At 37.9% G+C, this 12,522-nt stretch overlaps 1 protein-coding gene across 1 annotated transcript in view; it reads left to right on the top strand.

Moving 5' to 3' along the window:
• Nucleotides 1–862: 862 nt before the first annotated feature.
• The window catches only part of RANBP3L (RAN binding protein 3 like), a 55,743-nt gene continuing 44,083 nt past the window's right edge, over nucleotides 863–12,522 (top strand). Inside the window, exon 1 of the mRNA XM_084627653.1 lies at nucleotides 863–1,483. Within this exon, the coding sequence (XP_084483779.1) occupies nucleotides 1,216–1,483 (268 nt within the window). The 5' untranslated portion in view covers nucleotides 863–1,215. The remainder of the gene's footprint in view (nucleotides 1,484–12,522) is intronic.

Raw genomic sequence — 12,522 nt, 5'->3', positions numbered from 1 at the left:
GGTGATGTGAGGGAAGATGTAAATTACACCTTTGTAAGTGGGTGTGAAACTAAGTAAGTGTGAGCACCAGGGGGTCTTGGTGTAACATACATGTTGTAGGGGCTGGAAGGAGGTATGAATTACACAAGTGAGGCTCTTAATAGACTTCTTTAGACTCTCCTTTGTAGTTGGCCATTTTAATAGGACTACCTGCATGAGTAAAAATACTTGCATGAGTAAGAGTTGCAGGATTATGCCCATAATGATTCTGCATATCTTCAAGTTTTTATAACATGCATGCTATTCTTTATAATTTTCTAAAAATTACTGAAAAGGAAGAATAATATAATTGGAGATGTATTCCTGATTTAGATTGGGACTATGCACTTTCCTTACTCAGCTGAGCAAAGTTGAGAAGAATGTTGATATATTCCCCTAATTGAAGGAAGAACACTGTTTTTGTTTCCTTTTATAAAAGAACACCCACTAGAAACCTTTGCAATCGTACAACATGCAAATCATGCAGTTTTCTCTATGTTCTGCTTGGAACTGCATTTCTTTTGATGAATGGCAGATATATAAACTTTCATCAAATCTCTCTTTCACACACACTTACCCTCACACACCTAGTGTTAATTGCTAATTTGCTCTACTGTTGTCATTAAAACGAGGTAATCAGGGTTTATGTATGAAGCTGTTCTGCCTCTGAGGATCCAATGACTAGAAAAACACAGAATCTTTTGAAACCATTCTCTATCCCCTTTTTGGTAAGTGCTATGCAATGTGACTTTAGCGTCATTCACTGCCCACCCCATTATGTTAATCTTTCTGGCTTTACATAATCTCCCAAAGACCAGCCTGTGCTAGGAACTCTACACTTAGCTGTCAGAGACAGTAACACAAGAGCGTGCTCAGTAAAGGCTTGCTTTATTTGATCTACAACATTTTGTGCAGGAGCAATGTTCTTTGAATCTGGTGTAACTGCTTTAACAAGGTGTTACTTTTGAGTTTCTGCATTAGAAGCTCATGTCAACAGTAAAATGCAAAGCAGGAATTGGTAGCAGTTAGACAGCTATTTGGAAAACATAGTTTCTATGCAGGATTTTAAACTACTGAAATTAGGTTTGGGGTTTTTTTATCTTCAAAAGAAGAGCTAGTAAGACTAAACCACAAGTTCTGGGCCAGATAAACTGAAGCTTACTGTATTTTTTTTTTTAAACTGTAAGGACCGTAAGTATGAGACACCAAGAAGTTCCTGCTAGTGAAGCAAATGCATTATATACAGGGATAGGACCTTCATGTACAGGTAACAATATTACAGTCAGCTCTGTGCATCACATGAAGGACAAACCTTACCTCACCAAAAGAAGAGGATGTCCCAGTGATATTTGGATTGTGAACCAAGCTACTGGTACCAGTACTCATGTGCATAAACAAACCATCAGCAATCAGTTCCCCAGCTTGGGTAACAGCGAATTAAACTGCAGCGATGAATGCTACACAGGTAGGTTTTGTATGACTAATGTTTTGTATATGTGTGCTCCCACAGCAAACATATTTTTGATGAATGGGATAGTTGTAGGCATAAAGGCCAAACTCTGTTCTTAGTTATATGCATGCTGTCCCAGCAATATTAATGGGGTTGCAAAGGTGTAAATGAAGACTGAATTTGGTCTGAAATGCTTTTCATCCTAAACTCTTAAAATTATGATTCTACCTGCAGGGATCTGTGGTTTGTGCTTCCTGCTGAGTTAAAAAAGACTGCATGTTCAAGTGTTGCATTTTGAAATCCCAGAGGTGTCCCGGGTCTAGATTTTGCTATAAATTTTAATTCCAGTTAGTCTCTTTGTTCCTAAGGATGCTGAGTTCTGTGTCATTGAAACTTTTGCGGCTTTCAGAAAGGCCTGGCCTAGCATAGCTCGTGGAAGTGGCACTTGCTCCTATGGCTGTACTAAATGCTATGTCCTATGCTGAGCACTTTGGCAATAAGAGCAGGGCTGTCTCATTTAGGCTCACCAAAGAGCCCCAAATGGAGGAGCAGGAAGAGGAAGTATTTGAAAGTGATTTATCTGAAATTATTAACAGCAGCTCAAAAGGAGGAAGGACACTATCAAGAAACAGTTTCTGCATAATTGACCAATAAAAATACGAGTGTGTGATTAGTACAAACTATTGCTAAACCAAGAGCTGGTCTAGTGCACTAAGAACAGTGCTAGGAGTAAGGCACTTCTGAGGTCTAATCCTGGTTCTGCCACTGATTTAGTTTATAGTTCTGGACAAATTACTTAGGCCCTAATCCAGCAAAACATTTAAGCAGGTGCTTAATGTTAACTACAAGTGGTCCCATTTATTCACATGCTTAAAATTAAGTATATACTTATTTGCTTTGCTGGATCGAAGCCTTAACTTCACTATGTCTGTTTCTCCATAAGTAAAATGAGGAAACTAACACTTAATTAGGATGTGGTGATGTTGAATATTTGTATGCTAATTGTTATGACCCTTCCTAAACTGACCGCTGCATGGGCTGGAGTGTTAGGTTATATATAATAATAGTGAGCATGGGGATGTCAGAGAGTCTCGAGTGTTTATTAAGCAATTCTTTGTTCTTGGCACAGTCTCACTGGTTTAGTGGCACAGTTACTGCTGGCATAGCAGCTCTGCTTAAATTACATTATTGTGATGTGACTTCCAAAAATACTTACGACACGCACTTGTTTGAAAGGAGGCATAATGTTTTTTCACAAACTGTAGTCTTTGAGGTTTTAAAAAGTCTTTGTTAAGCCTATCCAATGCTCACATTGTGGTTGGAACTGTGCTGGCCAGTGCTGTATACATAATGTATCTATGTGCTGGGTTTGTAAACATCACAGGGACCAGGCTTCTAGCCAAGTTATTATGACCAGTGTGAACAAGGATATTTTTAGAAAAAATCCTTCATAGATCCATGCTATAAAAGCATGCTCAAGGCATGGGATAATAAATAGCACCATTTGGGTAACTTCAATTCCTATTTCACTGCACAGATGGTGCTTGAGCCCTATAGTAACAAAAGTTGTGGCTAGTACAGGATTAATGTAAGGGTGAATATGGCCTAACAAGTAATGGCCCAATCCCGCAAAGTCTTGGTCACATGATTGTCAGCAGTGAGATTATTCATGTGAGTATAAGCTATTTGTGTGATGAAGGATTTGCAATCTCGGACCCTAATAACATAGGAAAGATATTATAAAAGTGTGATTCTAAGAAGCATTATTTGGCCCTAGTTAGCTGAACATGCTCTGTCCTTTTCTTTTTCCTAAATACATTGGAAATGGAATCTAGGTTTCCTGAGCAAGCTTGAATCATTGTTGATCTGAGTAGGGCTGTGTAACTCCCTATCTCATTCCAGTCACAACTTTTCCCACAAGTTGTATCTATATCATGCAATTTGAAACTGAGGTTGACAATGTATATTTGCCTTTTATATAGTGTCTTTGATCAGCACATTGTATGGTATACAGGAATCTCTTCACTGAAATGTAGGGTATGTCTACACTACAATAAAACACCCACGGTTGGCCTCTGTCAACTGATTTTGGCTTGTGGGCTTGAGCTGCGGAGCTATAAATTGCAGTTAAATTGCAGTATAGACAATTAGGTTCAGGCTCAAGGACTCTGCCCCCTCACAGAGTCCCAGAGGTCAGGCACTAGCCTGAGCCTGAATGTCTGCACTGGGATTTTGCAGGAATTTTACAGCCCTGTAGCCCGAATGAGCCTGAGTCAGCTGACACGGGCCAGCTGTGAGTGTTTAATTGCAGTGTAGACTAGTGTAGTTTGGACTAGAGCTGGTTGAAACCTGAAATTTCTGTTCTGCTGGAAATTCCAGCACTTAAAAATTTTCTGTCATCCCAATTTGAAACAAAAAGTCAACATTTTTCACAAAACAGAAATTCTGAAAAAATTGTTTTGGAAATATTGAAACAGCCTTATTGAAATGTTTCAATAAGGTTGACGTGCTTTGTTTTGACTATCATTTTTACTTAAAAGTCAAATGATATGATTGAAACAAAGCACTTTGACCTTAAAAAAATGAAGTGCTTTGACTTTGTTGAAACAAAATATTTGTTTTCATGGAAAATACATTCCTGCTAAATGTTTAGATTTTGTCAAATCAGCATTTCTTTTTATGGAAAACTGTTTTGTTGGAAAAATTTTGACCAGATCTATTGTGGACATCTCATTAAGACATCAAGTTTGAATATTGTGCATTACCAACTAAACTACCAAAACCATGTCCTGTTGCACCTTTCAGTGTCCTTGGATGTCTGCTATCCAAGCACTTGTCAGACCTACTTCTGCTTAGCTTGTGAAGTCTGACAGGACCACAGTTTGATGATGTGATATGGCTGGAAGATAGTCCCTTCTAGGACTGCAGAGTCAAATTTACCTCCATGCTACTACTCTAACCTGTTTTATATTTCATGGTTTTGCTTTTTTTGTGACTGATAAAGGGAATACAGTAGGTGTAGAGTATTTGAACTTTAATAAAGCGTTTCTTTGTGTCACAAAATCTTAATAGAAAAATATATTTAAATTAGCTGGGAGAGAGTTGCTATCGTATATGGATTTAAAACTGGCTGTGTATCAAGATGGAGGGGGACTATTTTAATTTTTCTGGGATGTGATCCTGTAGGTTTCACTTCTGAGGACTCTCACCTCCTTTTAAATTGAAGTCAATAGAGTCAAGGACATTAAGGCCAAGATTTTTTTTTTAAACATTGGAGTCTAAACTTAGAGTCCCAGGTCCATACTTAGGTTTCTAAATAACTGGTCTCATTTTCATAAGTTTTGAGCAACCAGCAGTTTCCAGTGACTTCATTGGGAGTTTATGGTTGCTCAGAACTTAAAAATCAGACTTGTTATTCAGGAACATACATAGAAATTTAGGCCCCTAACTGTAGGCTACTATTTTTTTAAAGTCTTTGTCTAAAAGTCTTGCAGGAGGTGCTCTGCATTTTACAGATTTAAACTACTGTTTTTCCTGTATCTCTAATTTCGTCCCATGTAATGTTCCTCACTTGAGTTTTGGCAATGAAAACTAGGATTATGCACTTCAAAGGGATAGGAAGGGACCTGAGAGCTTGGCTGAAATCCTTGCTGCACACCCACTTGCCTGAGAGCACATGTAAATTTTAAATTGTGATGTTTAATCAGATCTATAAAATGTAAACCACACTTCGCCCAGCATGTTTTGTCCTGTTTTTAGCCATAAGGCTTCATTGATTTTTGGCTGAAATGTATCTATAGGAATGTAGACAGTTGTTTCTTTGTATCCAAAAGTAATGTGCTAAGAAGCAGTTTTAGAACTGAAACAAAATAAGTTTATATAGAAAAACATCACGCTGGTTTTGCACTATCGTGTGTTTTTTGGTCTGCTTCTGTAATTTATGCATCTGAAGGGAGTTACTTTTTTTCTGATAATAGACAATAGTGAAGGATGGAAATATCAGTACGTAGCTTAACTCTGATGTGTGCTTTTCTGAGACAAATTTAGAGCCAAATCCTCAGCTAGTGTAAAGTTAATGTAGTTCCTTTGACTTCACTGGAGCTATTTCAATTTATAATAGATCAGAATCTGTCCTATATTTTAGACCATATTTGTTTTATTCTGTTCTTAGCATTAATAGTTTTGAATATCCTGCATGACAATAATATTGTAATGCTTTTTAAATGTGATCAATTACTCTAAATTTTACAAATTTTAATAAATGGTAGGGCAAACCTATCTGTCTGTCTATTTATGTCTCCTGTGAGTGTCCATCACTGTAATATCCAAGTACCTTTGAAGAGGTAATAACCAAAATGACAATAAGCGAGGTATCTAATTTTCCTCTCTGCTTCTCCCAAGACATTCACAAGATAGCTAAATAGTATATCACTTGAAATAATATGTCTGCAGAATATTAGCATTAAAACTTTGCAAAACATGCCACATATACTCTAATTTTACTTCTTGAATGTTGTTTCCTAGGAGCTAGAAAACATAAAATCCCAAACCTGATTTACAATAGCTGTACTTTTCTTTCAGGTTTACAGTATTTCATCTAAGTGCTTTGGCTGCTTGTTTATGAGGGTTAGCAATCAAATTATTATCACTACGTTTTGAAGTTTAGTAACCCATTAAGGTGAATATAGTCACATATCTCCTGAATGTTGACACTGTTTCTGTCTGAAAACTCAGCAAAACAGAAACATATTGACATTAAGAAAAAGGCAGTCTTCACAATCATAAGGTGGAGCTGAATGGTGAGGGCAATTGTGGGGATTCCATTTATTTTTAGAAAAAGTATGTGGACAAGGCCATATTATACTATACTTAACAGTACACTATGCAGATTGTACTGCAGCGCTGACGGGCCTAACTTGGTTCAGACAATTTTCTGGTTACAGTGTCTGTGGTTTGATGCTAAAAGTGGCAAACAAAAATGTCCCACTGCTATTAAATGTCTTTTTGCGCTAGAGAACATTTAAACTAGTTCTGATTTTTTTCCTCTAAGGAGTCATCATACAGTTAAATAGTTTTTACAGTAGCTCATGTAAGTATTGCTGTACTAATTTCTGCAAATAATAATCAAATGTTAGTGAAAACATGATACAATATAAGTGGAGCGCATAAGCTTGCTAATACTATACAACACTGTACCAAAATATATAAGGGTAGAAATTATATTCACAGACATTGATATTCTCATTTAATAGTTTTTGTGTTTAAAAACTGGTGCTTTCTGCATTTCACTGAGCCCTTATAAAGACCAAAATTCTGAATGAGAAAGAATAAAAAATCCAAGGAAGATGTCAGGCAGCAGGATTCCACTTACTTGTAAAGAGCCACATCACAAAATATATACAATATAGGGGAAAGACTTCTAACAGTAGCAAAGGCTGTGGCAGATCGTGATGGATTTGCTGGCCATTTTAAGGCCTCTCAATTTGTGAACTGGGTGAAAGACAGCAGTGAAAATTTGAGATACTTGCCTTACAACAGGGTCAGTAGCACAACATCAGCAAAACAGCCTGGAAAAGACTGGCCAGCTGTGTGGGGAAACTTTTAAAATACAGATTTTTCCAGTTTTAGCCTAATTTTGAATATTCATTCTGTAAGGTGTAGCCAGTATCTAGCATTCATGTTCGCTTTCCTGGAAGATTAATAATGACTACTAACATTTTACTTTCTTCAAATTTGACTGGCTGGCTCCTGAATAATATTTGTCATGCAAACTGTAGTACGAAAGCTAGGTGTTGGTACATCCCTAGTAAAGTAGGGAGAACCTAATTGGTCTAAGTAATTCTTCCACTCTACTCCGCGCTGATTAGGCCTCCGCTGGAGTATTGTGTCCAGTTCTGGATGCCATATTTCAGGAAACATATGTGGACAAACTGGTGAAAGTCCAGAGAAGAGCAATACAAATTATTAAATATGTACAAAAATATGACCTATAAAGGAAGATTGAAGAAATTGGGTTTGTTTAGTCTGGAGAAGAGAATACTGAGGGTGGACATAGCAGTTTTCAAGAACATAAAAAGTTGTTACAAGGAGGAGGGAGAAAAAATGTTCTTATTAACCTCTGAGGATAGGACAAGGAATAATGGGCTTAAATTGTGGCAAGGGATGTTTAGGTTGGACATTAGGAAAAGCTTCCTAGCTGTCAGGATAGATAAGCACTGGAATAAATTGCCTGGGGAGGTTATGGCATCTCTGTCACTGGAGATTTTTAAGAGCAGGCTAGACAAACACCTGTCAGGGCTGGTCCAGATAATACTTAATCCTGCCTTGAGTGCAGGGGACTGGATAAGAAGACCTCTTGAGGACCTTTCCAGTAGGGTTGCCAATTTTGGTTGGATGTATTCCTGGAGGTTTCTTTGCATGACATAATCTTTAATTAAAGATTAATCTTTAATTCCTGGTGACTCCAGGTCAATCCTGGAGGGTTGGCATTGGCAACCCTACTTTCCAGTCCTATGATTCTATGTCAGAATTAACTGGTTTCTTGGTTTTCTAATTCACCCAAAATGGAACATTAGCAAGTGGGATGGACTGGAATGGAATGCAGAACTCTGTATGTGAAAATCAATTATTTACTTCCTTTATTTAAGAGAGACAAGATAGGTGAGGTAATATCTTTTACTGGACCAACTTTTGTTGGTGAAAGACAAGCTTTAAAGTTTCACAGAGTTCTTCTTTAGCTTGAAAGCTTGTCTCTTTTGACCAACAGAAGTCAGTCCAGTAAAAGATATTACCTCACGCACCTTGTCTGTCTAAAATCCTTGTTCCAATATGGCTACAACAGCACTCATTAACATAAGGCAGCCAGCACTGATTTATAATTACAGTCAAAGTTGGCAAAGAAAATACAGATTTTGAACTACCCAAAAAACCAGAACTGACGTTTTCAAATGCAGATGCCTAAATTTAGGAATCTTAATCCATGTTAAAATTGGCCTCATTTTCAGAATTGCTGTGCACTCACAGATGCTACTGAAGTCAGTGGAGGCTACTACAGTACAACATACAGGAGATACAGGCACTTCTGTTTAGGTGTATAAATATATATTTAGATACCTAACTTTAGGTATCCACATTTCAAACTGTTGTTTTAAAAAAAGTTTTCAAACAGCTGCAGAAATGTGAATCTCAGGACACTGAAGGTAAAACAATTTTTTAAATATTTTCAGATCCAAAAAACCCCCCAAATTAATTTTGCAAACTGCAAAGAGAAAACAATTTGTAACTGTTGTCTTTTTTCCATGAACCCATCTCTCATCCTTTGTTTTTTAGGTTTTTCTCATGCTTTGGGATGTCTGAAGCCAGGGCACTGACAGCAACCTTGGTCTTTGCTTCTGACCAAGAACCTGAGCTGGACTTTAAGTTCAGGCCTCCCTCCAATCTGTCCTCCGAGGCCACGGATCATTTACCTGTCCTCAGGACAATATGCAACAGTAATCCCAAACCAGCCAAAAACTTCCTTAAATTAAAAACCAAAAAACTTCAACTTTGGGAAAACAGAAAATCAATAGAAATAAAAGTAACCCTTACAGTTTTGCAGGTTGAAATTACCACACACCTAGCTGGGTAAACAGACATTTTCACATTACGGGTAGACTTAATGTAGCCTTAATTTTACATCCTGGATTCAGCTATATCCTTGTTGTCTTTCTGCTTAATGCTTCCTGTGCTCACTCAGCATCCAGCAGTCATGTTTTTCCAAGTCTGATCTTCTTTTCTCCCCCGAAACAAATTTTAAAAACACGATCTCTATTTGTGCACGTGCAGTTGATAGAACCTATTACCTGCATGCAGAGGTGACAGTGCTTAAACACATGTACGACAAGTGCAAGACCAGGTTGAAGTCTGAAAATATAGTCTGTATACTGTAATTACAATATTACCCAACATTTCCCAGCATCCTCTTTTCGTCATCCTATTTTGGTTGTTTTGTTTAAGGAAGTAAAAGCCACAGAGATTTTTTTCATAATGTGACCTACGTTTCATTTTTAACATTTCAGTGCTTTCTAGAAGTGATGAAATAAATGACTGATTTAAAAAAAATCATGAATAAGAATTTATATTGCACAATCCTTCATCAAAAGTGAGACTCTTTAAAAACTGCCATAGGGAAAAATACTCCTCGGAGACCCACACCGCCAGTCTCAGCTCTAATATTCCGCCCTCGTGTATGTGCACAGAACTCAAATGTCAGCTCAAATATTCTGCTTTCCCCTATATGTGCAGAACTCAGAGCTCATGTAGGGAAGAGCAGAGGGATGGTGCTGGGAGCCATGATCTGAGCAGATGGAAGAGAACAGAATATTGTGGCTAGGATCCATGCTCTACACACATAGGGAAGAGTAAGTTTTAGACCAGATATCTGAATCCCTCATATGTAAGGGAGAACAGAATATCAGATCCAGGTTTCAATTCCTCACATGTAAGCAGTATATTGGAACCAAGATTGGCCATCCAGCTGATTCACAAATGAGTTAACCAGGCAATTCTAATACTTGCCGTAGGGCATGGGATCATCCTACAACTCTCAAGGCAGGAGACATTAGGCCAGGTCTTTTCTAATTCAGCAGCTTCAGGGGATTTGTAGAAAGGGAAAAGGAGTCTAGTGGGGATTATTTATGGGCAGGCACTCCTTCTCGTGGCTGAGAGTGGTGGATTATTCCTGTCCTAGTATTCAGAGGCAACTCCTTTGGCAAGCTTCTGCGGTGACTTTTTTTTCCCCAACAGCTTCCTTCACCCAAAATTAGTTGAACTGCTCAGGACTGGAGCAACCTGGTTTTATCCAGCCTCTCACCAGACTCTGTCTGTGTGTCCTCCTCCCTGTAATGAGGAGGTGGGCTGCCAATCCTACCCCTCCCCTTTCTTGGCCTTTACTCATTGTCTGTGTGTATGTCCGTGACTACTGCTGCTAATGACAAAGGGCCACCTCTTCCTTGGGACACTATGCCAGTCACTGTGCCTGTTTGTATGCCCCCTGCTGATGCTAAAGAAACAAAGAAGCTGTCCATCTCTTCCCTCTTCCTTTCCCAGCATGCAGCAGCACTGACAGTGTCAACCCTGTTCAGCAATGCAGAAACCACAAATTAAGCCAAGACCTTTATAATTAACATAGTCATTTGAGTGTGCAAATTCCCCAGTGTTACTGGCCGTACAGCACTGATTAGTTAGGTCTGCATCACTCATTCCTAGTTAGAATGTCTGTACAATATTTTTATTTAAACATGCTAGAAATTTAAAAAGTTTATTATAATTTGATACATAGGATTTTATTTTTTACAAAGATTACTAATGGGTTCACTCCAGGAGAATGCTGCATGGCCTGAACACCCACAATACCCACACTACTGGGGATACACGGGGTTTTCCCCTGTTTTTGGTAGCAGCAGCATAGATCCCTGAAAATGACATGACTTGATCCAGGTGGTATCAGTAACCTCTCATTAAATGCTCTGAGAAGAGCTCTTTCCTCAGGCACAGGAGTTAATGGTGATTCTATTTTCTAAAACAGAATACACCTATTAATGTCTTAATGAGCACTATTATATCCTAGCTCCACAATTTTCTGCCATAAACCAACCAATTGTAAATCTTTCCTCAGTAATTCCCAGTTTAGAATTGTTATTTCAATAACAAAAAGTTAATAGTGTTCTGGCAAAGGGTTTTCTAACTCCTGCAGCCTTCTAGCTCTAGCCAGGGTGACTCAGTGATAGCTGATGTGGAATCAGCGAGTTCCTTTCTCAATTCTTTCTTTGCTAATGCAATATGCTACAGGCTTTAAAATGGTAAATGTATCTTAAAAATATTGTGCTGAATTTTACATTTTAAGAGGTAACTTGAAAGTGTCCTTTAGTATTTAAGCTCGAACCTTAATAAATGGGGGGTTGGGGAGGTAGGGAAGAGAGAAAAATAGTTTGTATTTAATAAATGAATATCTCAATGAACTACTGTTGTTTATATCAGTGGTTCTCAACCAGGTACATGTATCCCTGGGGGTACACAGAAGTCTTCCAGGGGGTACATCAACTCATCTACAACAAGGAATCTGGTGGCACCTTAAAGACTAACAGATTTATTTGGGCATAAGCTTTCATGGGTAAAAAAACCCACTTCTTCAGATGCAACTCATCTAGATATTTGCCTGGTTTTACAACAGGCTTCATAAAAAGCGCTAGTGAACTCAGTACAAACTAAAAGTTCATACAGACAATGACTTGTTTATACTGCTCTGTGTACTACACTCTGAAATGTAAGTACAATATTTATATTCCAGTCGATTTATTTTATAATTATATGGTAAAGTGAGAAAGTAAGCAATTTTTCAGTAATAGTATGCTGTGACACTTGTATTTTTATGTCTGATTTTGTAAGCAAATAGTTTTTAAGTGAGGTGAAACTTGGGATATGCAAGACAAATCAGATGCCTGAAAGGGGTATGGTAGTCTGGAAAGGTTGAGAGCTACTTCCCCCTCTGCTGGATAGAATTGGAATTGCTCATCTAAGTGCTGCAGCATTTGTCTTTTGCTGCTATCAGCTAACAGATTTTCCTTTAGCTGAAGTTGTAGGGGATTGTGCTTGTGGAGCCAAAGCTCTCTTCGTGCTCTCACTGTGAAAGTCTATGGTGGGCAATATAGTGACAACCATGAAATCTTTGGTGATCGCAGATGTGTCAGCATTTCATTGCCAGAAATACTGATGTGACTAAATTCAGCTCTTGGGTACGCAGGAGTCAAAATAAGACTAAGGACTGCAAGATGGGCGACAATATTTGTAAATTACTTTGAAAATTTAAAGAATAACTATAGTAACACTCACTATTAATTATTACCTTGTTTTTAAATTACTACCAGTTCATTTCAGTGATAAATAATCAGTTTCATGTTTTTGCACCTGGTTTCTGTGAGCAATACTTATTTACATGGGTAATTTAACAATTGTTCAAACATTTTATTACTAAATGTTAAACTTTTTAATGCAGGGGTGGCCAAACTTACTGACCC

This window comes from Lepidochelys olivacea (genome assembly GCF_965140295.1).
Source record: "Lepidochelys olivacea isolate rLepOli2 genome assembly, chromosome: 5".
Classification (NCBI taxonomy): domain Eukaryota; kingdom Metazoa; phylum Chordata; order Testudines; family Cheloniidae; genus Lepidochelys; species Lepidochelys olivacea.
Note: the sequence above shows the minus strand (reverse complement) of the source record. Positions and strands in the feature narration are given on the sequence as shown.